A 24,461-nucleotide genomic window follows, 5' to 3' on the forward strand; every position below is an offset into this window, starting at 1 on the left:
TTGAATTAGTTTAAACAACAGCAAAATGGGCAACTAAAGAGGCAAAGGAGGAAGTGAAGTCTTAGATATGGCCAGGAACCAGATAATTCAGGCTGCTGCTTTGTTTACTTATCAGTTGTTTAAATTGGAGTTAATTCTAAGAGACAGGAAGCCATTGGAATACATAGGACAAAAAAAAGTGATGTAGTGTGATTTACATAGTGAAAATATTTGCAGAAACATATACTGTCAAGGGAGATTGGTGTGGTGGGAAGAAAGGAAGCTGGTATATCGATGAGATGCTGCTTACAATGATCTAGAAATTGGGTGAATAAACTCTGGCTGGGAGCCAAAGCAGTGCATAGTGTGAGGAAAGTTTTCATTCAGGATGTATTTGGAAGACAGAGACCATGATACTGCTGAAGGACAAAAAACATGAGGTCAGAATAAAACTTTAATGAATGATTACTAAATTTTTGTTTCAATGCATGGAATGACTAATAAAGCCATTTACTAATTGAAATATCAGTAAAGGCCAGTTATAGATTGGGGGTATATCAGGATTTCTTAATAAATTCATTAAATTTGAGAAGCTTATTAGCTCCCAGTAGCAAGTTAAAAATATGAGTCTCTCCTAAGGCAGAATAATCCTTAAATCATTTCAGTGAAGTAAGAAGTATGGTTTAAAGGAAACCTGCACTATCTTATAGTCTTTTTGCTAATTCTTTGATCATCGAGATAGAAAGTCAAAGCCAAGATTCAAACCAAGCAGTGAAACTCATGGCCCCTACTCATAGCCACTAAACTTTATTTTGATCTCCTGGATCATCTCCACGTTTTTATGAACAGTTCTATTCTACACTTGATTATTATAGATAACAAAAATCAAGATAAGGAACTACTCTAGTAGTTCTACTCTAACAGTTTAACACACATAACTGACAATTAGATTTAATCATCAAAAACCAGGTAAAATAGTGTTTATTATCTCAATGGATTCATATTCTAGTGAAGTATTATTTTACATTCTGTTGACATATCATTTAAAGATGTAACTGTATATCTCATTCTTATTTTCTATTAAAATGTATACAATGAAGAAACATTCCAGAGTTTGTATTTCATTTAATATCTATAATACTGTGGTTTAACCTATGTTTCTAAGAACCAAAAGGATAAATTTGTAAAGTTTTCAAACTAATTGGCAGCTTGAAATTTACAACAGTATCAAAATATGCAGTATTGCATATACATAGAAGTGCCTACCTAATTTGTGTGGGCCAGTACAGAGTGAAAACATGGAGTGTGGGCAGCCAGTTTGAATGATTAGTGTTCTCCATCTAGAGGCAGAGAGGCTCTGAATGTCACTACGTGTTGTAGTGACCTGGACATTGCCCTGGTCCCAGAAGGTTGAGGACACATCTTCAGACATAGGCATGTCTCCCCGTGGATTGAGCTACGCTCACCTGTTCCTTCGTGATATTACCCCTTTGCCCTGTTTGGGACAGAATGTTCCATGAAAATGCCCTTTGTGTGTCCCTTTCTCTTGCTCTGCTTTTGGGTATGGCCAATCTGCTGACAGCAGACATGGGGAAGCTGGACTCAGCCCCCAGGAACCTGAGCGCTTGCCTCATTTGAATATCTTCTCTTCAGTAAACGGATTCAGCACGTGCTTATTCTCTCTCTTTCTGCGGACCCTTAAGGTCAGAGGAGCCAGCTGTCACAGGACCCCAAAGAAAAGGTACCTCTGTCTATTTGGTGATTATTTCATGCAGCCCAATTCTTCTGGAGTGACCCCGAGTGTTTCAGTTTCGAGGAAAGCGACAATGGAGCCCCTCATTGAAAAATGATTACGTATTTCAGCTCAATGACAAGAGAAGAGCAGACTAAGAGTCTATTTGTGTGAGTGTGAATGAGTGTGCTCATACATGCAAAGGGACACAGGAATCTTAAGGACAAGGTTTTGGTCCACTCTCAGGTCACACACCCATGATGCTAGTCTGCTTATTAATACTACTTTATATCATATAACACTGATCTACCACCTTGCTCTTTGAAATATTTTATTTTTCTTAAAATAAAAATGCTTTTGAAAATTAAAAGAAACATTTTCAATGATTGGTATGCTAAGTTCATGGCATAGTTTTTGCTGCAGAAATATAAAGGAAAATTTAAGCATAGGGACCAATATAAAGTAACTCAGAAAATCAGTTTCTAAGTATAGGCTTAGTTTCCCCACCAATTACAGTTCAGGCAGCAACAAACTCTTCCCAGGAGTGCACCACAGTGAAACTTTCAATCTATGCTTATTGGAAAAATCATATTTTGTTAGGAAAGATTCTGTAAAGTTCTTTTCAAATAATCTCTACTTTTAGGCAAGTTTTACATCATTCACATCATTTTTAGTTTATAAATATTGTATAAACTTACTGCATAAAATTTTCAATTCATAAGTTATAAATCACTATCCAGTTATTAGATCAACACCAATAATTTCCATCTAGTTAGCTTACTTATCTCAAAACCTGTTCTTAGGAAAAGATAGAAAAATTATAAACTTAAATTTTATTCCCATCCTGTCGGAGATAGGTAGAACTTCAAGAATTCTTAAGATTTCCTGCCTACTCCCAAAATCAAGTCCTGCATAACACACAATTTCAAAAATACTATGGATTTTTCTTCTATGACTAGGTTATGATATACTGCCTAATACAGTTGGCTTAAAAAAAAGATGATTATCAGCATGGGACTAATCTATTTAAAATAAAGTTTTTCTTGCTAGTCACAGAAGAAGGAACCAAAGAGTTGAAGCACAAGAAGAATTTCCTTGCTTTTTGTCTAAAGAGAGGGAAGGGAAGATGCAAGGAATTTTGTTGGCATTTAGGAGTGGAGAGTGCCTCCAACAGACAGACAGCAAGGGAACAGTGGAACTCAGACCTAGAATCAGCCTCAAATAACTGAATTCTGGCTGGGTGAGGTGGTACATTCCCATGATGCCAGTAGCTCTGGAGGCTGAGGCAGGAGGATTTCAAGTTCAAGGCCAGCCTCAGCAACTTAGGGAAATCCACAGCAATTTAGCAAGACCATACATCAAACTAAAAAATAAAAAAAAATAACTGGATATGTAGTTCAGTGGTAAAGCACCCCTGGGTTCTATTCCCAGTATAAAAAATAAATAAATTTTGCAGAAAACAGAAATAGAACTGGAGGGAAAGATGGGGGAAGATCCCCACCACATACACACACCCAGAATCTCCAAATGAGAATCAAGTTGAGTTGACACACTGATTTCTGTCTTAGGATACCAACCATAGACACCAACCATGCCATACCTAATATCTTATCTATAGAATTATGAGCTAATAAATGTGTATTGTTTTAAGATGCTGAATTTGTAGACATTTATTATGCATAAATAGATATGCATTGTCTCCTCAACCTCACCATACTAAGCACCAAGAAGTTGAGTTCTTTCCAGTCCCAGAGACAATACTAATTAAGCAAAACAGTGGTGAGGAATCTTATCATCAAGCTATGGTGATAAGATTTTTGTTGAAGTAAGCCATTGGCCTTTGTACCCTCAGACCATTTTTCACTATCACCCTGCTCTGCCTTGAATGATGTTGGAGAAGACCTGACCCATGAAGGCAGCAAGTCCTGGGTTTCCTTATTAACTGGGCTTCTACCATGTGAGGCACTAGTGTCCCAGTGATGGTAGAAGGAAGGGAGAAACCAAGCATCCTTAAAACTGAAATTCTGACTTCCCCAATTAGTATTTTCTCTTTTTTCCTCTTCTGGCAGAAGATGTGGCTTCTGGCTACAAATACCTTGAACAAATGCTTTCGCTCCTGCTGCTTCTCCTTCTCCTCCAGAGTCTGTCTCTCTCTCTCTCTCTCTCTCTCTCTCTATCTATCTATCTATCTATCTATCTATCTATCTCTATCTCTATCTCTACCTCATTCCTTTGGAATATTTGAAACAGCTCCTTTAAGTCTCACCTGGAACAGTAGCATATTTTCTATTTAAATCCTAGTCTATCCACAGTATTCTTTCATAAATGTTTTAAATATCCCTTATGGACTATAGGTTCATAATTCCAAGAACTTATAAACAGTTGGAAGAACAATATAAATTTGTGAAATTTTTCTCAAAGTCGGAGTAAATTAGCTCCATGTTTTTTGGGGGCAGGGGTATAGAGTATTGAACCCACCGGTGTTTTAACACTAAAGTTACATCATCAGCCCTTTTTTAAATTTTTAAATATTGAGGCAGGGTCTTGCTAAGTTTCTGAGGATTTCACTAAATTACCAAGACTGGCCTTAAACTTGCAATCCTCCTACCTCAGAACTCTCAAGTTACTGAGATTACAGGTGTGCGCCAGCATGACTTATTTTAAGGTTTAAAGGTGAAGCCATTATAAATGTGAGACATTCCATTCTTCACATTATTTGATAGGTGGTAATGAGGCCTCTACTTTCTTTTTTCTCTTTTTTTTTCTAGAACAAAAAAAGAAGGATCATGATTCAAAGCCAGCCTCAACAACTTTGGTAGGCCCTAAGTAACTCAGTGAGACCCTGTCTCTAAATAAAATACAAAAAGGGGTTGGGGATGTGACTCTGTGGTTGAGCACCCTGAGTTCAATCCCTAGTACAAAAAAAAAAGTTTGTCCAACATTTTATTGGCTTAATATTTTTACAGAGTCAGCAAACTAAGTTATGAAACCAACAATAACAAAAATAACAAATAAAAGCAGCACAAATAATAGCAATAATTGATAACCAGAGAAGCAGAGAAAAATCAAGATTATTTTTATTAGTAAAGCAAATAAAACTTGGAAATATGAAAATTACTCGAGAAAAATATAATTTTTGAGGTTACTTTTGTCTTGGAGTATAATTTTGTGTTTTTTTTTTTTTTCTCATTGGATTTGGCTATTAGATCTCCAAGGTATTTATATCAGTTGGGATGCTTCTGAAAGCACAGAAGCATTGCTTTGCTAAACAGTTTTAATTTGCAAGAACAAGTTCCAGAAAACTAATGAATGCAGAGATAAATATCTTAAGGATTGTACTGATTCGGGCTATTTTTTTCCTATCTGGCCAGAGGAAGATGCAATAAGAAAGGGGATGGAAAGCACAGCTCAGGGAGAAGTCAAGGTTAATGCTAGAGACAGATGCTCAGGCAACAGATATTATTGCAGAAAGTTGTTGAGGTGAGAGGTTGAGACATTGTTTTAGACTCAAGGCCTCAAAAGCATATTTGCTAAGTATAGAGTATGTGCCAGAGTTGTCTTTCAAAATGAAAGACTGACCAGGTCATTCCCCATCTTAAAAAATCATCAGTAGTTTACCATACTTCAAAGGAAAAAGCAAACCTATTTAATCTAATATATAAACCTACTTGCTATTTTTCATTACTTTTACCACGTTTTCACAAATGCTATGTTAATTCCCACTTCGAATATGTTTTTCTCCTTTCTAAAATTCCATTAGTGCCATTTATTTCTTATAAAACCTCAGTAGTCTTGGTACTCAGTTTTTTTTATTCAGTCCAGCAAATCCCTGGAAATCTTCAATGGTGTCTGGTTTTTATGGTATCACCGCTGTGGTTTCATAGAATACTGTGAAGATCTTAACCACTGTCATTATCTAGCATATTGTGATTGTTGCCTCATACATTTTACACTCCCAGTAGTCTATAGCTTTTTAATAGCAAAACCAGTCCTTCAGTGTCTAGCTCAGTGTGTGAGAAATGTTGAACTGAAGTCTTCAGACAGATCCTACTATTCTTGGTTTCCATAGAAATTTACAGCAGACCTACAGAATAAGCTTGTAGATAGAGCTCAGTGGGCCCATAAATCAAGAATCAAATTTAAACTGCTAATAAAAGATACAATCATATAATAACTGTGCATATGAAAATGAGATATCCATACAAAATATTCAGGAACATGTGCACATAAATAATATATTTTAGTATAAGTCTAATAAAGATATTTATTTTTCCCCATTTTTTGGACTTATCTTTTGGATAGTGGATTGGATTAGTATTGCCTTCATGATAAATGTACTCTGTATACTTTTATGGTTTCCTGACATATAAAAAGAGAACTAAAAGTCCCAGTAAAAATGAAACAACTTTATAGAAATCAGAATTGACTATTTGTCAATAAATATTACTTTGATGGAAAATACATATTAGTAGTTTACATCTAAATTAAAAGAGGATAAGATTATATCCATTTATTATTTAAATTTTCTGCAGTGATTAAATTCAAGCACATACAAATTATTCTTCGTCTCTGTAATCCTAATAAAAGACCCAAAATAACTGATCTTCTTATAATTGTCTTTTTTTAACACTTTACACATACAGACAATGGGCTTTAAAATCATAAATATTTTGAATTTCAGAGTTACATGCTTGACTGTGTCATAGTTCATTCTGGAAATATCACTGTTTGGAACTTAAATTCAAATACTTTTATTTTATTTAACTCAATATAGTATTGACAGTCTGTTCATTGTAAGAGAATTTATAATTCTTACAATCACTTTAGGTGAAAAATATCAGTGTGGCTAATAGAAGTGTATTTCTAAGGTTCAAATATCAATAGAATTCTCTAAGTTGTGTTTTCTGACTTCCCATTTCACTGAAACCAAATAACAAATTTTCTGAGACCACTGTCTATAAATCATCAGTTGGTACCTGACACAGAGTTCTGAATGTGTACAAGAGCCACTCAAAAGTCAAATGCTCTCAACTCTACTGTTTCAAAAAGAATAGATGAAACTAATGGACACTATAGGCAGGTTTATGACACATGATGTGAACACTCAGTATTCCCCAACTTTTGTTTAGTAACTGGTGAGTAGAAAGTTAAAATTCTGTTTTTTTCTTACTACTAACTATCTATCCCATCTAGGGAAGCTTGCCTCAGTTACATAGTGTTCATCTGAGAGCTCATAAGAAAAGACATTTATTTCATGAATCATTTTTTAAATTCCTGTAATGGAAATAATGTCTTCATTCTGAATCCTTGTTCTTATTTGTTTACATTTTATGGCATTTTTTCCTATTCTGTATTTTAGTTGATTCTATCTGTGTTTTAATAGTCATGAGTTCTACTCCTTTAGTTTATAAATAATATCTTAAGTAGATATTTTTACCTAAGCTCAATAATATACACTTATTAAATGCTAAAAAATATCTGGTAATAAAAGGTGTTTTTTAAAAGATTTGAAAAGACTTTTCAAATGAGTTCAAAGTCAGCCTCAGGAATGGTGAGGTGCTAAGCAACTCAGTGAGACTCTGTCTATAAATAATATACAAAATAGGGCTAGGGATGTGGCTTAATAGTCAAGTGCCCCTGAGTTCAATCCACAGTATATAAATAAATAAATAAATAAATAAATAAATAAATAAATAAATACATACATACATGCCTCATATTCTTTTATGCACATTACTTGTAAATAACTTGCCATCTTCCCTACCTGTTCTCCCAGGGGCAATGTCTACATGTATCCAAATATACCAGCCAAACTTGTCATTCAGGCTTACTCTCCTATTGACACTACATCTTGAGCCAATTTAAGCAAATCAGATTGGGCTCCCTGCCCTTATTTTGGCAACCATTGTGGCTTGTATATATGTATACATCTTTATAAAAACACAGTAGTTCCTATATTATATTATTTATTTATCAATCTCTCCCATGGGCTGGTGTACTCTACTACAGTTGTGTGACAGACACATACCAATGATTCATTAATACACCAATATTTTACACTTTCCTTTAGCTAGTATATCATTTAAGACATATAATTTGCATTCTTATCTTAAAATATTAAGCAGGATGTCTTCTGAACACGATTAAGCCTATTTCAAATTCCATAACATATTGTCACAATACATTTATCTTTCTTCCTTCAGATTGAAGTGGGCTAGGCTTACAGTTAAGTTGTTTTTGAAGCTGATCTTCAAGCTCCCAACCCTCCCCTCTCATGGGAAATGCAAGAGGAATCGAAATGAAAACAGTTACACAAAATAAGGCAAAACCAAACAAAGAATGATGGCACAAGGATACAATCTATCACTAAAAATAAACCAAATACAGCAAGCAAAATATGCTAGGCTGTAGATATGTACCCCTGAGTGACACGGAGAGCAATAATCAACAGGTCTTTTCCTCCTTACCCATTGACTCTTTTCTGTGTTTCATTTATTTTTAATTAAAGGGGGAGATGTTAAAGCAGGTGGATTGAATATGAATAAAAAAGGACACCAAGGCCACAAGGGAAGCACTGAAATCCTGCTGTTTCTCACAGCAATGCCAGAAAGAACAGAGAAGCAAACATTGGTTTACATCATCAAAGAAATGCAGTAGATTCAAGTTATTATATTTCCTCTGACTTCCTAGCCAGCATTTAATTATTTATACTATAAAATGGCAAATATGAAATGAATTGTTTTATTTGTTATAGTGAAAGATCATGTAGAATAAGAAATTTTAGTATAAAAAATATGAGAAATTTTTAAGAACTTTGGCTTAGTGTGTTCAGCCTACTGAAACAAAATGTCATAAACTGAGTGGTTAATATACAATAGAAATTTAGTTTTCACAGTTCTGGAAACTGGGTAGTCCAAAATGAAGGTGCTGACAGATTTACTGTCTGGTAAGAGCCTGATTTCTCATAGATGGTGCCGTTGAGCTATGCTCTCTCATGGTGGAAAGGACCAGCTAGCTCTCTGTTGTCTCTTGTTAACCATTGAGAGCTACATCCTCATGACCAAATCACCTCCCCCAAGGCCTGACTTCTTATACCATCACCTTGAGGTGATATATGTATATATCAGAACCTTGATGTATATATATATATCAGAACCTCACATGGTACCCAATCAAATGCATACTTCTTTGTTCTTATACATAAAATAAATTTTATTTTTAAAATTTTTAACTCATATAATCTGCTGATTTGAATGACTTTGTCCCTTTGCCCAAATTCAGATGGATGGGTTAACTTCTAAAATCTAGTCTATTTCACTAGCTTATGTGGTTATGCTATATTTTGTTTTAGTTACTACCTCTTTGTATTGTATTTTAAAATCAGGTCATATAAGGCCTCTTGTCTTGCCTTTTTGCTTAATATAGCTTTTGCTATATGAAAATTTTTGCACTTACCTGCAAAGTTTAGGATATTTTCCCAGTTCTGTAGAGAGTCTCCTTGCTATTTTTATAGGAACTGCATTGAATCTGTGGTCACTTTAGGTAATACAGTCACTTTAACAATATCAATTTGTCAAATCAATGAACACAGGATGTCTTTCCATTTTGTGCTATCCAATTTATTTCATGAATGTTTTATAGTTTTTATTGTTGAGATTAGACATTTTATACATTATGTGAGGTAACTCATTCAAAACAGCCAGTAAGATAGTCAATGTTGTATAAAGGATAAATAATTTTAATGGTATCTTATGATTCAAATGATATCTTAAATCACTCTATTATTGTAGAATGGATGCGTTATATTTTAATGGTGTATAACATTGCATACAAATAATAATATACTACTAAATTTCCTGTGAAAATGTTAAATACTTTTATTGTATAACTCAGAAAATTATGCTGCATAGTATAGACCCAAGTAAACTAAAAATTATGTTCATGCAAGTACCTGTACATGGACTGGGCATGGTTGCATATACCTCTAACCCCAGTGGCTTAGGAGACTGAGGCAGGAGGATCGCCAGTTCAAAGCCAGCCTCAGCAACTACTGAGGCTCTAAGGAGCTCATTGAGACCCTGTCTCTGAATAAAATATAAAAAGGGATAGAGATGTGGCTCAGTGGTTAAGCATCCTTGGGTTCAATCCCCAGTAACAAAACAAAACACTTATATGTGTATGGTTATAGCAATTTTACTTACAACTGCCAAAATTTGGAAACAACTAAGATGTACTTCAGTAGGTGAATAAATAAATAAACTTTAGTATAACCAAACAATTAATATTACTTAGTCTTAAAAAATGAACTTTCAAACAATAAAAAATATATTGAAATACTTCAAATTCATATCACAAAGGGAAAGAAACTAGCTTGAAAAGTCTACATACTATATGACTTTAACTCTACAATATTATGTAAAAGGTAAATTATGGAATCAGTACAAAGGTCAATTGTTGCCTTTTACTATACAGAGCTAGGAAGAGATCATCAAGAGGTAAGGCTAGAGAAGCTATCAGGCCTAATTGTGCAAAGTCTTGTTGACCAAGACAAAGTTGTGAGACTTTGAAAAGGATTTTGAAATCCAGTCTATGCTTGTATTTTAATTTTTATCAAATATTATTACTTTAATTATACATATTTATGGGGTACATCATGGAACTTCAATACATGCATTCAGTGTATACCAATCAAATCAGGGTAAATAACCCTGATTAAAAACATCTCTTTATTATTATTTTATGTTTTGAGATTTGACCTCATCTCTTCTTGCTAGATATAAATTATATAATAGGGAGTATTATATAAGGCTGAGAGTATTGCTCAATGGTAGAACAGTTGCCTAACATGCATGAGGCCCTGGGTTCAGTCTCCAATCCTACATAATTAAATATACATATTAGGCTACTGTGAACTATATAGTTCTATACTGTGCTGTAGAAAACTTGAACTTTTTACTTCTAACAGCACTTAACTACATTCTAGTATTTGTTTTCCAACCTCATTCTATACTTTCCATCATCCTTCTCAACTTCTAGTAATCACTAATATATAAATAAATCAACTCTTTTTTGCCATCCACCTATGAAAAAGAAAATTTAGTATTAATTTTTTATCTGACTTATTTGACTTAAAACAATGCCCTCCTGTTCCAGTTCCATCCAATTTTGCTATAAATAATAGGACACCATTCTTTTTATGAATTAATAAAATGCAATTGTGTACACAGTGTGTATACATTCCATTATTCATTCATCCATTAAAGGACAGTGAGGCTGAATCCATATCATAGCTATTAGGAAAAGTATAGCAATAAATATGGTTGGGCAAGTATTGATTTGATATGCTGAAATCATTTCCTTTGGATACTTATCCAGAAGCAGAATATCTAGATTATATAAGAGATCTATTTTTAGTTTTTTGGGGGAACCTGAATAATGTTCTTCACAATGGCTATTCTAATTTACTATTATCATCAAAAATATATAAGAATTTTGTTCCTCCAGCTCCTTCCTAGCATTTATTGTCTTTTTGGTAGTGGCCATTCTAATTGTGGAAAGATGACATCTCATTGTAGTTTGATTTGCATATATATACCCAACAGCTAAAGATGGTGAATTTTTTTCTTTAATAAATTTGTTAGAAATTTTAACTTTATTAGTTTGAGAAATGTTAATTCATATATTTATCCATTTTTAATTGGATGAAGGAACCACAATAAAATGACTGAGGATGTAGCTCATTGAAAGAAGATTTGCCTAGCATGTGTGAGGCCATCAATTTGATCACCATCACAGGGAGAAAAAAATAATATCAAGAAAATAAATAATCCAATTATGTTTTATTTTTTAGGAGTCATTCAATAGTATTTTCTATTCTTACTTCTACCAATATTTTATGTAGAAATCACAATAATAAATGAATGACGAATGATATGAAAAAATAACACTGATTTATAAGTTTGAGCACTTAAAATTCTACACCCAATTCTCCAAAGGATTAATTTTGGTATTTCACTTGTGGCTGAGCTTTCTTTCATCCATGTTCTCTTCCCATACATTAGGAAACTAAGCTTCAGAGATCATTATGTTTAATTAAGGTCTAAGATGTAAATTCTATTCATCTTTAAGTTGATATATGTTAACAAGTAAATAAAACAGATATATAAATATGAAAGATGGATGATCATCACCCTGAATACTTACTTAGATCTTCTGGATAACTCTAATTCTACTATGCTCCATCTACCAATAAAAACAGTGTTCTAAATTATTTAGATTATAGATAACAGCCGGACCGTGTCTATTTATAGAAAATATAGGATACTTTGTTATGTAAAATAATCTACTTCTAAAAATATTAAACTACATTTTCCATTATAGGTATTTAATGCAAATTAATTCCTCTTTGCACAGTTAAAATATGTCTTCATTCCAGTTTGCACTTTCTTCTTCTCCTCAAAATTCATCATATCCTTTGAGTTATAAAATATTAAGTTGCTGTTCCAAACATTTCTGTTATTTGTGGTGTTACTGTCTTGAGGAGCAGATAGAACACTTTTTTCTAATGTCTACTGGATATTTAGTCTCATTAGCAATTTTGAGCAATCCCTCAAAAACAGGGTGGGCTTCCTGTACGAGGTTCAGATTAAAGGCTATCACTTTCAGAAGTGCCTATCTAGGCTCCAGGAGAGAAAGTTGTACTATTTTGTCCCTTGAGAAAGCTCTCCTAATGATTAGTTTTTACAGTGTTTGCCAATTGCCTTATAATTTTTCAGTATTATTAACACAAACAGTGTCCTAGTTATTTCCTTTATTTTCCTCATCCTGAAGTTGAGCCCATGGCTGACTTCATTATTATCCTCTGCATGCTCATTTGCCACATATATGTCAATGGCCATTGGGTAAGAGGTCAAAATTAATTAATTTTTATATTTTTGGAGGGAACTACACAAGATAGTGTTCAATATATATTTAGGCAAACTATCAAATTTTGGCTCAAGAAAAGAAAGTTTGCTGATTTTTTAATGAATTCATAAGATGTGATCCTGTCCTCTTTTCCTAATATGAATGTAAGAACAGTGTATGTTTCTGTAATTCTCTATAAGATTTTCAACTACTTTGCTGTCATGATTGTCCAAAGAATGTGTTTGACTGATCTAACATGTCAAAAATTTGAATCCAAATGTAAATAAATGTCTAAAGCAATAAAACACCTCTTTCCTTAAAAATTGAATTAGGTCTTTGCTAAGAATTGTATCATTGCTCATTTACTCTATCAGGAGAATAAACTTCGTTAATAGTATGAGCCATGACATCTTGAACACAGTAAATACTTAGCTTACACTTGTGGACAATGTTGATGACTTTATATCATGAGGAAATAAACACCTAAACTACAGTCAAATATTAGACAGTCTTGGTATCCTGTGTCTTCCTTTGTGGGTTCATACTTTGAGGATGACACTTAAAACCAAGTACTACAAATATATTGTACTGCTGGAGAACTCGGAGCAGTTTCTTCTCATTCAGAAAAATAGTTTCTTTTTTATCCACTGTGTTTAATATAAATACAATTTCCAGAGTACATAAAAATCTCTGTTTTAGTTTATAGAATGTAATCAACCTTTTTATTGACTGTTGTCAATTGCAAAATACAATAAGCCTGACCCCTTGACAGTCGTGGGTTAATGTATGGATCAATCTTGTTCGGTGGAAATTCATTTATGGAGGAAATGAGCAGTTCTGATCAAATTAAAAAGAAGAAGATCATTTGTCTTGAATTTTTTAGCACGTCAAGGGCATCCAATAAATTGTATTCTGTCACTTAAAGTTTTATACAGAGCCTTTGAATTTCAGAATAATGTAACTACTTTCACCTTATTTTGATACATTTTTGCAATTGGATCTGCTAAAATGAATAATCCAAACTAATTATCAGCTTGTCAGCAATTGTCATAGCTTTAAACATGAAGATAAAGCAGAAAGTTCATGTTTTTAATGTTATCTACCAAAAATTAATTCTTTGAAATAAAGGAAAAAAAATAGCTTTCAACCCCCCCAACCAACAGGGGCTGTTCAGTTCCCATTATTCTTCATGATAAAACAAACAAAAAATTGTAGTCATATTAATCTTCTATAATCTAATAAACATGTAGTTGAATTAACATTTTATATAACAATGTAATTAGTGAGAGCTTAAAATAGTGTAAATAAAAGGAATATGAAAGAGACATTTTTCTAAAGGTCTATGCAAAGGAGAATATTGGAGGCAAGTTTAGGTTAACATAAAAGGACTTAACAAGATAATTACTATGAATTGTTTAGGCAAAAGTTTTAATGCTTTGTATTATCTTGGTGTTTCTTGTTAAATTACAAATGTAATGCTTGGGTCTCCTCATAATTTAAAACATTTAATGTCATTTACATAGATGTTATGTTATACTGTATTGGCTGATGTACAAGAGTAAATATACAAGATGATTTACAATTTTTGATTTTCTATAATTGCTTTCTCAAATTCTTTTGGTGACAGTTATTGGACATTTTCTGTTAATGCCTTAACGATCTCCAAAGACTTATGATGTTCTTTCTTGTCTGACCTTTCGGTTCTGGAAAGCAATCTCTAGCTCCATAGGATCTTTGCATCTTCTTTAGACACCAACCAAGCCTCACATTCTCTTGAAGTCTTATTCCTTAATCTTGGAGCAGGTTACCTGAATACAACCTCCTCTAATTATTTTACCTTATTCTTAGTTAAGACTAGTCAATTTATCAATGATATTAATACATTTGGTATCTAAATAGTCATTACAATACCTGATATAGTTTTGTCAAATGCTGTTCCCTAACTATATTAATGTGCTGTGGTCAGTTTTAATAAAGTATTGTGGTCTAAAGCTGTATTTTAATAGAGACATTTTTTTTAAGAAAGGGAAGTCCATTTTAGTGTTAATGGAGTTCAGACTAGTTCAATTTGCTGAGGAAGCAGATTCATCCTCCTTGAACATACAATACTCTGAGCCCACCCTGGAAGTAGTGCTGTGTCCTTGGGCAAGACAGGAATTCTGCCAAGACTCTGACAGTATTAAGCAATTCCTCTACTGGCATCCTCCTTCCAAATGCATTAAACATTAAAGGACAATGCATTACATGACTTGTACCTTGGTATGGATCAATTTATTAGAATGCTTTTCTCCTGAAAGGAAGGGCTGATGGTACAAGTGATGGATAATAAGAAGGGTAGGGAGAAAGCAGAGTAAAGTGCAGTGTGTTCAGAGGAGGAGAGAGGCACTGGGGAGACTTTTACAAGGCCCATTTTCATCACATTTTACTCTATTATTTCCTGCATTTCAAATACAATGAAAAAAACAATTATCATAACAACAATCTTTGATAAATAAACTTTACCACAGATCCGGGAATGCAGAAACAAGTGGTGCCAGGTTCATTTTCCATGCACATTCTGGGAGTACATGAGTGGGGAATGTACTCAAGTTCCTTCTCACAGTGACGTCCAGACCATCCTGTTAAATAAAACCCCAAACAGACATTTAGTTTTCAACAATAATAATAATGGTGACAGCTTATATGTGTTGGTATTTACTATTTGTGAAACTGGACTAAGTATTTTATACAATTTATGTCAGTTCATCTTCATGATCATTTTATCAGGCAGGTAGTTGCAATCAGTATCTCTAATACATGAGAAAATTTAACTGTGAGAAGTTAAATAGTTTGCTCTAAAATCACATATTATGTAAGAATGGAAGCAAATACATGTCAAAATAAAGTTCCAGAATTTATTCCTGTTGCCATTCAACATTATATCTTCAGATGTCTTCATTTATTTTACCTTGTATAAAATAGATAGAAGGCAATGGAATAAACATAGTCTATGATTCCATTTAATATGAATTTTAAACTGAAGGAAAGCAACACTATCAATATCTAGATATGCAATGTTTTTTATAATACTTGTAATATTTTATATTAATATTATCAAGATATCATTCTATGGAATATAAATATTTTGCCTATGCTCAGCTGAGCATTGAGTGTAAAAATTCTTTTTAAAAAAGGTTATCTGATTTCCCATAACAAAACACTGTTTTCATGTGCATTTTATTTGTTTTCTTCCTAGTATTGCATCATCTTCATCATTAAGCTGGAGTTAACATTGCTAAGCCCTCCACAACATAATATGTCAGCAGCTGTGGTCTCCTAGGTACATATGAGGTACATTTTTCAAACCATTGATTCTTTCATGTCAGGAAATTATTTGTAATTATCTTAGTAAATTTACCAGGTCAGCTACAGCATCATATTAATCTAACTATCTCATTCTACATGGGTACAACATGTCTTCAGAAAAAGTTCCCAGTGCTGGCTGCTGGCTGGTAGCTGAATAACTATGCCAGCTATAATTGCAACGTTTTAACCTTTCTTTATTTTTCTATGTATTACCCAAGCATTTAACTTGAAAAGCAGCTACTGAGAAATGTGAAATATTACTGTTGTTCCTACTTAAGAACGTAACATTATTGTTCTTCCTGAAAAATTATAGGAGAAAATTAAATATAGTATTCTAGAGAAATTAGAAAATATTTAATATAATGCTACTTTATAAAATGAGGACCACTTTTAAGTACTTAGTAATGTCCAGATCAAACTTAGGTATATCTGCTAGAAGGCTAAGTGTATCAAATCTTTGTCTAAGATTCTTTCCACTTTGCAATGCTCTTTCATGTGCTTAGATGATTCCATGGGGATCTCCACTCTGGAAGTTACAAAAGACGGTACAGAAAAAAAAATAAGAAAGAAAGAAAGAAAAAAAAAAACACTTTTGCAACTACTGTAAAAAGTTTTTATGACCAGTCATTCACAATATTCACATCTTTGAATCTCTCAAACTTAGTTGAGCATAACACATATTCATTAAAAATACTTGCATCCTAAAAATAGTTTTTACGAAAGTTGAACACATACAAATACAATACAATACAATACATACATGGAAAACTTAGTAACATTACTTAGAAACACCTAAGAAATATGAATAGAATTTTGAATATAAAATTTAGAATAGTTACTTCAGGTTGAAGGGAAAGAAATATGCTCTTAGAGGCATATAGAGGAGGCTAGAATTATTGGTAACATCATATTTCTTGATGTAAATATGATTTGCTTATTATATATTTTATGTAAGGACATATGTATTCTTATTGATTAGGATGTTTCATGATATTTTAAACAATTAAGATATTATAAATTTCCTCTTGCTTTTAATACCAGGACAGACATGGCAAAGTTTTAAATTATGAGGACAGTGTGATTCTGCAATCTGTATATGGGGTAAAAATGGGAGTTCATAACCCACTTGAATCAAAGTGTGAAATATGATATATCAAGAACTATGTAATGTTTTGAACAACCAACAATAAAAAGAAAAAAAAAAGATTGAGCTGGAGTTGTAGCTCAGTGATAGAGCCCTAGCAAGCTTATGGCCCTAAATCCGATCCTCAGCATCACTTAAAAAATAAATAAATAAACTAATAAAAATAAAGATACTGTGTCCATCTACAACTAACTAACTAACTAACTAAATAAATAAATAAAATGTACTGGACCAATTAAATAGACAATAAATATTTTAATCAAGAGTATTTTGATACTCTTAGATACTCTCCTCTATTTCAGTAGAGGAGAACACTTCAACTTAATTTCTCTAAAACAAATGCTGGGGTGAGCTAGAGGAAGAGTAACTGGAGGAGTAGGCTGAGGGGCCTAATAATGATTAGGCCCCCTGTGTTTGCATACTCTCTCTGACTAAATTTAGACTCCTATTCTTCCTAGGACAAGACTAGATTAGAAGATAAATAAATCAGGGTGCAACACAAGAAGTATAAGTCCCTTTACATAATTAAACAAAGAGAGCCTTCTCATGAGATTAGATGCTTACAAAATAATTACAAGAAAGGGCTAAGAAGTAACTCCAAGGACAGATAGGACTTTCTGGGAGGACTTTGCCCCTCAGCTAGAATGATGAGGTGACAAATAGTAATGTTGAGTTGGAGAACTCACTGTATAATCCAGGTGAGCCATGTTGCTGGGAAGTGTCCACTACAGTACCCCAGCTGCTCTGCCTGCTCTGGAGCTCATGACAGAATACCAACTGCCTGGTCTGGCTGCCACTTGTACTTGTGCTACATTTTAATATACATAAAGTCAGTAACCGACAGTGAGATCTTCTGCAGAAAACCACATATCTACATGACCTTCTTTACCACCGGAAACCACAGGAGCCTTCAGAATCCAGATATATGTATTATTACTGAGACTCAATTATATTCACGACCTCAGCTTCATGAGTATCTAGAAATTGTAGCTTTTAACTTGTTTGCCACTGCAGTACAGGAAACCACAATAGACAGGATGGATGCTGAAAAACAGTCATACTCAGCAAAAATAAAGAAATAAGAAAAAAGATAGGTACTTATACTGCCATGAGGTGACATGATGGTGAGAAATGGAAAGAGAATAAGAGAATATAAATGAGACCAATGGATATCCATTGGGCAAGATTTAAAATTGTGAAACAGAGCTGAAGAAACACATTGTCCATTAAACCTCATGTAAGTTTGATGGTCACCATAATAGGGAAACCAAGTATTAAAAAATAGTTTGGTAATTAAAAAAAAGAAATAAAATATTTCATTAGCAATCCAAAAAAAAAGTGGTCAAATCATGATGACTACAAACTAAAATTATTAATCTAATATCTGCACAAATTAGAAAATAAATCCTGTTAGAACAATGACAAATAATTCAAGTAAAAAATAAACATGACTTTAGATTGAACATTAGGATAAATATTATAGTGATACTTAAGTTTATCAATTAAAAAAACTTTAAATACATCTATATAAATAACTGGAAACATACTTTCATTCTATGTTATCCCAGAGCAGTTATTTATTTTTTTTTTAAAGAGAGAGTGAGAGAGAGAGAGAGAGAGAGAGAGAATTTTTTTAATATTTATTTTTTAGTTTTCGGTGGACACAACATCTTTGTTGGTATGTGGTGCTGAGGATCGAACCCGGGCCGCACGCATGCCAGGTGAGCGCGCTACCACTTGAGCCACATCCCCAGCCCCCCAGAGCAGTTATATTAGGTTGAGTTTGTTAATGAAATTAAAAGTCACTCTTTCAAAGAATTTTATATTTTCTTTTAATTCCAGCCTCCTTCTCAGTGCCAAGTGATAAACCTATAATAATTCTTACTGTTTATTATATTATCTAGTAATTGGATAGCATAAATTAAAATTATTTTAGTATAATTTTAGAATATGAAGAATTGATTTTTATATTTAAGTCATCATGAAAATATAATCTTATAAACTCTTCTTTATGTCAAAGATTATTTAACTTTTTATGGGCCTTGATTAAAAAGATAAATTGTTCTGTGTGACTTCTGTTCTAAACACAGAATTCCCATTCCTAACTTTGTAATTGTGAGCACTGGTAACAGACATGATCTATGTTTCTGTTTCCTTGCCATTAGGACGAGGCAGCATTTCTGCTGCAAAAAGAATAATGCTGCTTTAAAGGCACACTGTGTTTCTGCAGTCTACATCATCACTACAGACATCATTGCACCCTCCTGGGTATAAATCGTATTTGGGCCCAATGACTGCTCCAGGGATTCAGAACAACAATGGGTGCAGCAATCACATTTGCAGCACAGAGTCTGTTCCTCATCACTTTCATATTGCTCACAGTAAGATGGCTCTGGCTGAACTTATGAGTGTAAGTTAAGCATTGTTATTATATAACAATGTCAATGGGACCATTTAGTCTAAAACACAGCTTACGTCAATGCAACTTGAATCCCTGTATTGATACTTTAGTACAAATGAGTTCATAAACCATTCAGTTCATTATATATATACAAGATGAACTGTATATTCAGGACTGTCCTAAATGCTATTCAGGTTGTCTTTTCATGAAAATTTCATGTAAAGGGGAAGAGTGAGGTCTGAAATCCAACCTGTAATCCACTTGTCAGACATTGTACCTACTGGCTGGGAGAAAGGGACATAAGCAAATAGTTTGCCTACTTAGAGAATCAGGACTGGTATAAACATGGCTCTGTCAGTGACTTTGCAACACTGGCTAACATCATAAATAATTTCCTTTTTTTTTTTCAGTCTGTGCTATAACTCCCAGAGGACCCATTATTGTACAACTTTCCTACTAGGATGTGTTAATACAAAGCTAAATAACATTTAGAATGCCTTTTAGTCTACTTAGATCCAATTTAAATTTTAGTGTGTTCTACAGACACATCCATTAAGAAAACAAGTATTTATTTTTTCAAAGTTTGGTCTGTTCAGAATGTTTCAGGACTGCAGGAGTCATACAGCTGTTTAGATTAAAAGAGGGAAGAGAGAAGAAAGATAAAATTATAAATCTTATGGCACAATAAATGAACCATTCAAGGTTATTGCCACGAAAGAAGAGAGAGATATTTGATGAATATGAATAAATTTTGGCAATTGGCGACATGACGTAAAGTTAAGGAAGATTTCCACAACTGACAGAAATAGAAAATAGCAATGATTTATGGTACTTAACTTAAAGACCTAAGAATGCCTAGCCAAAGTAGACTTCCATCTCACTATGTAAGATTAGCAAAATGGCATGAAAAAGATAAGACTCTAAAAAGAGTCATGAATATTATTTAAGGTTGGTGTTTTCCATGGATGACAAGGAAAAGCAGATAAGCATCAACCAAATGAATTAAACTTTGTGTCTTTGTATGACATCTGTGAAAATACAAATTCTCTGACAGAACAGTGGAAAGATTTTGATTATAAAAGCTTTTAAAAAGAGAATCTGACAGATCTGGGTGTGAGACCTTTTTGAAGAATTCTCACAGTTATTAGAATCCAGACTAAACCATAACACACTGTTGGATCTTATTGGAGAAGATTCCTTTTAAAATGGTTGTCAATTAGAACTCTTGATTGTAGGAAAAGCACTAAACATGAGGCTGATTCTTGTAGCAAATTTTTAACTGTACAATATGTTGCTGTTAACTATATACATGGTTGCTGTACAGCAGATATCTAGAATTTATTCATCTTGCATAACTGAGACTTTATGGGGAGTTGTTATTCAGCAACATAACAATTTTTGGGAGAAATGAGAAGTATATAAATGCTAGGCTTCCTGATTATGAATCTAGCTCTGCCACTAACATGTTCTGAGAAATTACTGAGTGGCTCTAGGACTGCTTCCTCATTGATAAAATGAGACTGGTAAAATGAGATACATTCTTTTCAAGGTTGTTATAAAAACCAGAGGAGTTTTTGCATAAAGAATAGCATGTTGTCTGTGTACCAATACCGTTATTGCTATCATAATTATTATTATTTTATAAGCACTTCTATGTCAAAGTCTTCCCAAATTTGACTCCCAAAGTCTGAAATTCAAAATATAAGGAAAAAAGTGCTCAATAACAGAATTTGTAAGGAGATAAAATGCTATAATTAAAAGATATAAAATAAAATGTTGTAATTCTGTCAAAAACATTTTCTGTTGGGAGTGAGGAAAAATTTGACTTCAAAGGGGAACAAGAGTGTAGTTGGGGAAAATGGTGGTAACTGACTGACTGACTGTGGTTGTTTTTATGCAACTTTATGTGTTTGTCAAAAACATAGGTAGGTAACCAGAGAGTACATTGTGTTATAGGAATAAATATGCCCTGATAATATAGTCAACTATGACAGAGAAAACAAAGATAGATAAGATGGAAGGTGATCAATAGGATAAAGATTGTTTCCCAGAACTTGGGAGAGAGGATGAATTGGCATGTTTAAGAGTCATGGCTGCTGACATCCACTTGAAGCAGGGACCCAGTGGTCTGCAGGAGGATGCACAACACTTTCCAAGAGTTTATTTCATTTGTTTTTTTGCTCCTGCAAAAGGTAGTGAATATCTGTCTTAATTCAAAAAGATCAGCAACTTTTAACACCTAATAACCTCGGAGGGTCTCATTTTAGGTCTTCTACTTTCTACGATGGAACTAGGGGGAATGCTTAAGCTTCATTTGAATGCTGCACAGTTTAAAAATGGCTTCATGCTTCTAAGTAAATCCAGAAGAAATAGGATTTTAACTTACAGCATAAAAACTAATCTAGAAGTGGTAATAACTTTAAGAACATGGAAACATATAAAAGTATCAATTATATGTATTGATGGGTTAAAAACTACAATTTATGTAGAGGTTGCACTCAACTTCTTTTGGAGAATTATTTCCATTGCTTATGTTAACTGTCATAGGAATTTAAATGTTAAGACTATGATAAATAGTGATCTGCTTAAAAGAGACCAAACTATGGAAATGGCATTTATTCTTTGTATCAGAAAATTTAATCTTTCCTTCTTTTATTTCAAAAGTTAAAATTTTATGTATAGGAGGCAACTTCAAACTTCCATGGGCACTGATTTCTAGATGTGTTATGTAACCAGATAAAATCTGGTACCAGTAATAAGTCAGAAATGAGTATGAAAGTAAACAGATCTGGGCTCTCAGTGATTTCTAAACTTGGAAAATTCATGCAGGTGATATTCATTGACACATACTCACTATTTCCTACAGCTTCACATAAATCTTATAAGCACTAATACCCACATGACTACCTGCATGTTTTTCTCTCAGTAGACTCAATATTAAACTCAGACTCATGGGGTATTCTGAAGTCTTCTATAGAGTATAAAAATATTGATATTTTTATATATCCAAAAATACACACCACATATAATACTTGTTGCTAAGGGAAGTTCAGTCATTCCACATTATTTCTGTGTGGATGTACCTAAATGTTGAAGATGAATGACAGAAGAATAGGAAAAGAGCAACAAACATGAACATTTAAAGAAAAAAAAAAGGAAGAGGAAAAAATGATAAATGTTTATGTCATTATATAGTTAAAGAGACTATGGATGCTTTAACAAAATGCCATAGACTAAATGGCTTATAAACAAAAGACAACGATTTTTCTGTTTTAGGGGCTAGGTAGTTTCCAAGATCAAATTGCTGGATAATTCAATGACCAGGGAGCCTGCTTCATGATTCTTAGGCCATGCCTTCTGCATGTGCCCTAGAATAGTGGAGAGAGATTACCAGCTCTCTGGGGACTCTTTTATGAGACCACTAATTCCATTCCTGAGAGATCTACTCTCTTTACCTAATCACCTCCCACAAACACAACCGCTTAATAGTATCATATTGGTGATTATGTTTTAGCATATGAACTTTAGGGGAATGCAAATATTTCAGATCATAGCAGCAATTATTCCTTGCATAAAAGCAGCTCATTGACTTTGTCCATTTCTGTGCTGAAAATTATGAAAGAAATAATGTTGTCAATATCAATAAGCACTAACATTTATAAATGACTTGCTCTGTGCAGGAAATATTTGATATAAAGATCAAGAATCTGAAGCTTATATAAATTCAAAAAATCCATTCCTTCTGACAGCCTAAGTGATTGCTTTCCAGTGTCAGAACATTCATTTCACATTTTTTAAGCACAGGGATTGCTTAGAACCTGATTGGTAGTCAGTAAAACTATTGATGGAGTCTACTGTTAAAACTGTACTATGTACACATATACATCTGTATACTAACATACATATTAAACATTCATTCATTTTATACTTAATATTTTTAATAATTACCTTGTTGACATTTGCAAATGTATCCATTGATAAGATCTTCACAGATTGCCTCATGTAGACATGGTAATGAAGTACATTCATTTATATTATCTTCACAAAATTGACCAGAAAATCCAGGAAGGCATCTAAGGAAGAACAGTGAAAAGAAAAAAAAATTATATATATATATATATATATATATATATATATATATATATATATATATATATATATATTATATGAGCAATATATCTATATGTTAGAGTCTGTAAACAAGTCAAGATGGCGCCTGGCATTTTGCCAGAGGGAGTGGTTTGTGAAGTAACGCCAGCAAATGCCAGGCGCCATCTTGACTTGTTTACAGACCCTAACATCTATATATACATATATATAGCATATGAGCTCTCTCTCTCTATACACACACACACACACACACACACACACACACATATATATATATATATATATATATATATATATAGTATATGAGCAATATCTCCTGCAATTCCCTCATTCAAATATGTTTTTAGAGATCCAACAAAATGCAGCTAGTTATCTGTGTCACGATAGTATGATGCATAGAATTTTGAACCCCCCAAAACAGGTCCAAGTACTATGACTCCAGTAACTCTGAACATGATGTTATTTGGAAGAAGTATTTTTGCAGAGGTAATTAAGCATCTTGAGATGAGATCATTCTGTATTAATTCAGTGGGCTTTAAATCCAATGATGAGTCCTTAGAAGAAGAGATACAGAGAAACACAAGGGAGGAGGCCATGTGCAGATGGAGGCAGAGTAGAGGTATGTAGCCCCAAGTTAAGGAACACACAGACTGTCTAAGTGCTGGAAGAATTTCCTCTAGAACCTTCAGAGGAAGTATAGACTTGCCTACACTTTGAATCTTTTTTATTTCAATTTTCACAATGGTGAGTAACCAAGTTTCATTTTTTTCTACCAAGCTTTCAGTAATATGACATTTTAATAATAATAATTCTGTTAATCAATGAATATGGGAGGTTTTTCCATC

At 33.3% G+C, this 24,461-nt stretch overlaps 1 protein-coding gene across 1 annotated transcript in view; it reads right to left on the bottom strand.

Moving 5' to 3' along the window:
* Positions 1-24,461, bottom strand: part of EYS (eyes shut homolog) — a gene marked incomplete at its 5' end in the record, with an annotated part of 1,607,607 nt that overhangs the window by 792,386 nt on the left and 790,760 nt on the right. Inside the window, 2 exon segments of the mRNA XM_081294994.1 lie at positions 15,119-15,234; positions 23,455-23,579. Of these exon segments, the coding sequence (XP_081151120.1) occupies positions 15,119-15,234; positions 23,455-23,579 (241 nt within the window).

The sequence above is a fragment of the Spermophilus citellus genome (assembly GCF_964194105.1).
Source record: "Spermophilus citellus genome assembly, chromosome: 5".
NCBI classification, from domain to species: Eukaryota; Metazoa; Chordata; class Mammalia; order Rodentia; family Sciuridae; genus Spermophilus; species Spermophilus citellus.